Source organism: Aplysia californica, unplaced genomic scaffold (genome assembly GCF_000002075.1).
Source record: "Aplysia californica isolate F4 #8 unplaced genomic scaffold, AplCal3.0 scaffold00076, whole genome shotgun sequence".
Classification (NCBI taxonomy): Eukaryota; Metazoa; Mollusca; class Gastropoda; order Aplysiida; family Aplysiidae; genus Aplysia; species Aplysia californica.
The window spans coordinates 1,056,281-1,058,243 of NW_004797346.1; the positions used below are offsets into that span (position 1 = coordinate 1,056,281).

At 38.4% G+C, this 1,963-nt stretch overlaps 1 protein-coding gene across 2 annotated transcripts in view; it reads left to right on the forward strand.

Annotated features, from left to right (window-relative positions):
• Positions 1-1,963, forward strand: part of LOC101859391 (high-affinity choline transporter 1) — a 51,511-nt gene that overhangs the window by 16,316 nt on the left and 33,232 nt on the right. For both annotated transcript variants that reach the window (XM_005094147.2, XM_005094146.2), the window contains exon 2: positions 1,149-1,844. In XM_005094147.2, the coding sequence (XP_005094204.1) occupies positions 1,670-1,844 (175 nt within the window). In that variant the 5' untranslated portion in view covers positions 1,149-1,669. The remainder of the gene's footprint in view (positions 1-1,148; positions 1,845-1,963) is intronic.

Sequence of the window (1,963 nt, forward strand, 5' to 3'; positions counted from 1 at the left end):
GAGAGAGAGAGAGAGAGAGAGAGAGAGAGAGAGAGAGAGAGAGAGAGGGAGAGAGTGTGTTTATATTTTGCTGTTCTGCTGAAAAAAATTGGGGAGAAGGGATTAAAGTGTGTTGAAATAGAGCGCATAAGGTCAGAAAATGTGTGGTGAAGGCAACGTGGGGAGGTATGACAAAGTGGAATAAAATCTGAGGATTGAGGATGTTTCAGTTAGACGTAATACCAGTTTGGTATGTATGAGATCTTAGAGGATATTATTATGAAGACACATAAATAGCCAAAGCATGACCGAATTTTACCATAGTGTAGAGATTGTTTGTCCATAAAAAAGCTTTTACATTTTTTAAAGACAAACAAGCGCTATTTGAGTTTACTTGAAAATCCAAAGATTATTTATGCACTTTTCTCAGTGTGTTTTTTTCTGTTTTGTATACCACTTGTTTATTTGTTCTCCTTGGTTCTCCCAGGTTAAATTTTTCTCTGGCAAATGATAGGTAATCGGCTATATAGATCCTGAACATTTTTTCTCTGCTGTATGTGATGATACGAACCTTGATTTGTGATGAACTCTTAGAGTCATGAATGTATATGCCAAAACGGAACAGTAAACCTGTAGAGTAATAGCTCCTGTTTACGTTATTTTATTCTAATATTCGAAAACACTCCTTAACAAAGAGCTTTCTCTTTCCAAGGCATTTTAATTTTGACCTCTCCAGCCTCATCTACAAAAAAATAAACACTCACACACACAAACGCATACATACTCACACACACATACACACACACATACACACATACACATACACACACACACACACACACACACATATATATATATATATACACACGCACAAATACACACACACAACACTAACACTTTATCGATCACCTGAATCTATAATATATCATATTTTTCCGCTTTTGTGACTTGGAGGGCGTTCAATATGACCAATACATAAACGTAAAAATTGCCATTTCTTGTCTTTTGTACACTCAAGTGAACCTACTCAGTCGTAGCCATATGAACGATTTCATTCGTTTTATACTTCAAAGATCACTCGAGGTCCCTTTTAAGGTACTGGAAACCATGTATAAATACCAAAAGGTATATAAAATAAAATAACATTCACTTTTTTTTGTTTTCCTCAGGTTTGCTGAATGAAACAAGAAGACACGTAATCAATAACACTGGATACTGTGAGGACGACTGGCAAAAAATATCAGCAATGTTTAATTGTAAGGTGGGATTAGAATAAAAACTCCTTGCGTCACTGCATAGCCTCCTGAACTGAGTCAAATGCCTTTTCCTTGGAATCGATTATCAAAAGTCTTGACACTTGTATACAGTTTAGACTTTGGATTAATTCACCTTTGCAAGTATTCCTGACCACGAGTATTGTTCTCCATTAATTAAAAAGCGACATTTAACTAAAACAATAATGAATAACACATCGTCTTGAGAAAGATCGAAAAAAGAAAAACTTATTAGGATGCTTTAAGATATTTGTACTCTCAAAGAGTCACTTCAACAAGTCTCTGTCCACCAACACGCGAGAAGGGAACACTTTATATTTTCTGGAACTGGACACTCGACCTCATCCGCTGAACAACTGTATTCAATAAATCGTTCGGGATAGCCGTCCTCTGAGTCAACTCGTCACTGTGTCATCATGGCGATACACATCCCTGGGCTCATTGCCATCGTCGTCTTTTATCTCCTCATCGTTGCGGTCGGCATCTGGGCCTCCCGGAAATCCAAGCAAACAGGAAGTACTGCAGACAGCGAAGACGTGATGTTAGCCGGGAGGAACATTGGTCTCCTCATTGGGATATTTACTATGACGGGTGAGTGACACGCTGTTACAAACTGTTTGGTTGTTCCCTCAGCCAAAATGTGCCCGACCTGTCCATTTCTCATGTCATCTTCCTTGTTTTCTCCCCACCCCCCACCTTTCTCTCTCTCT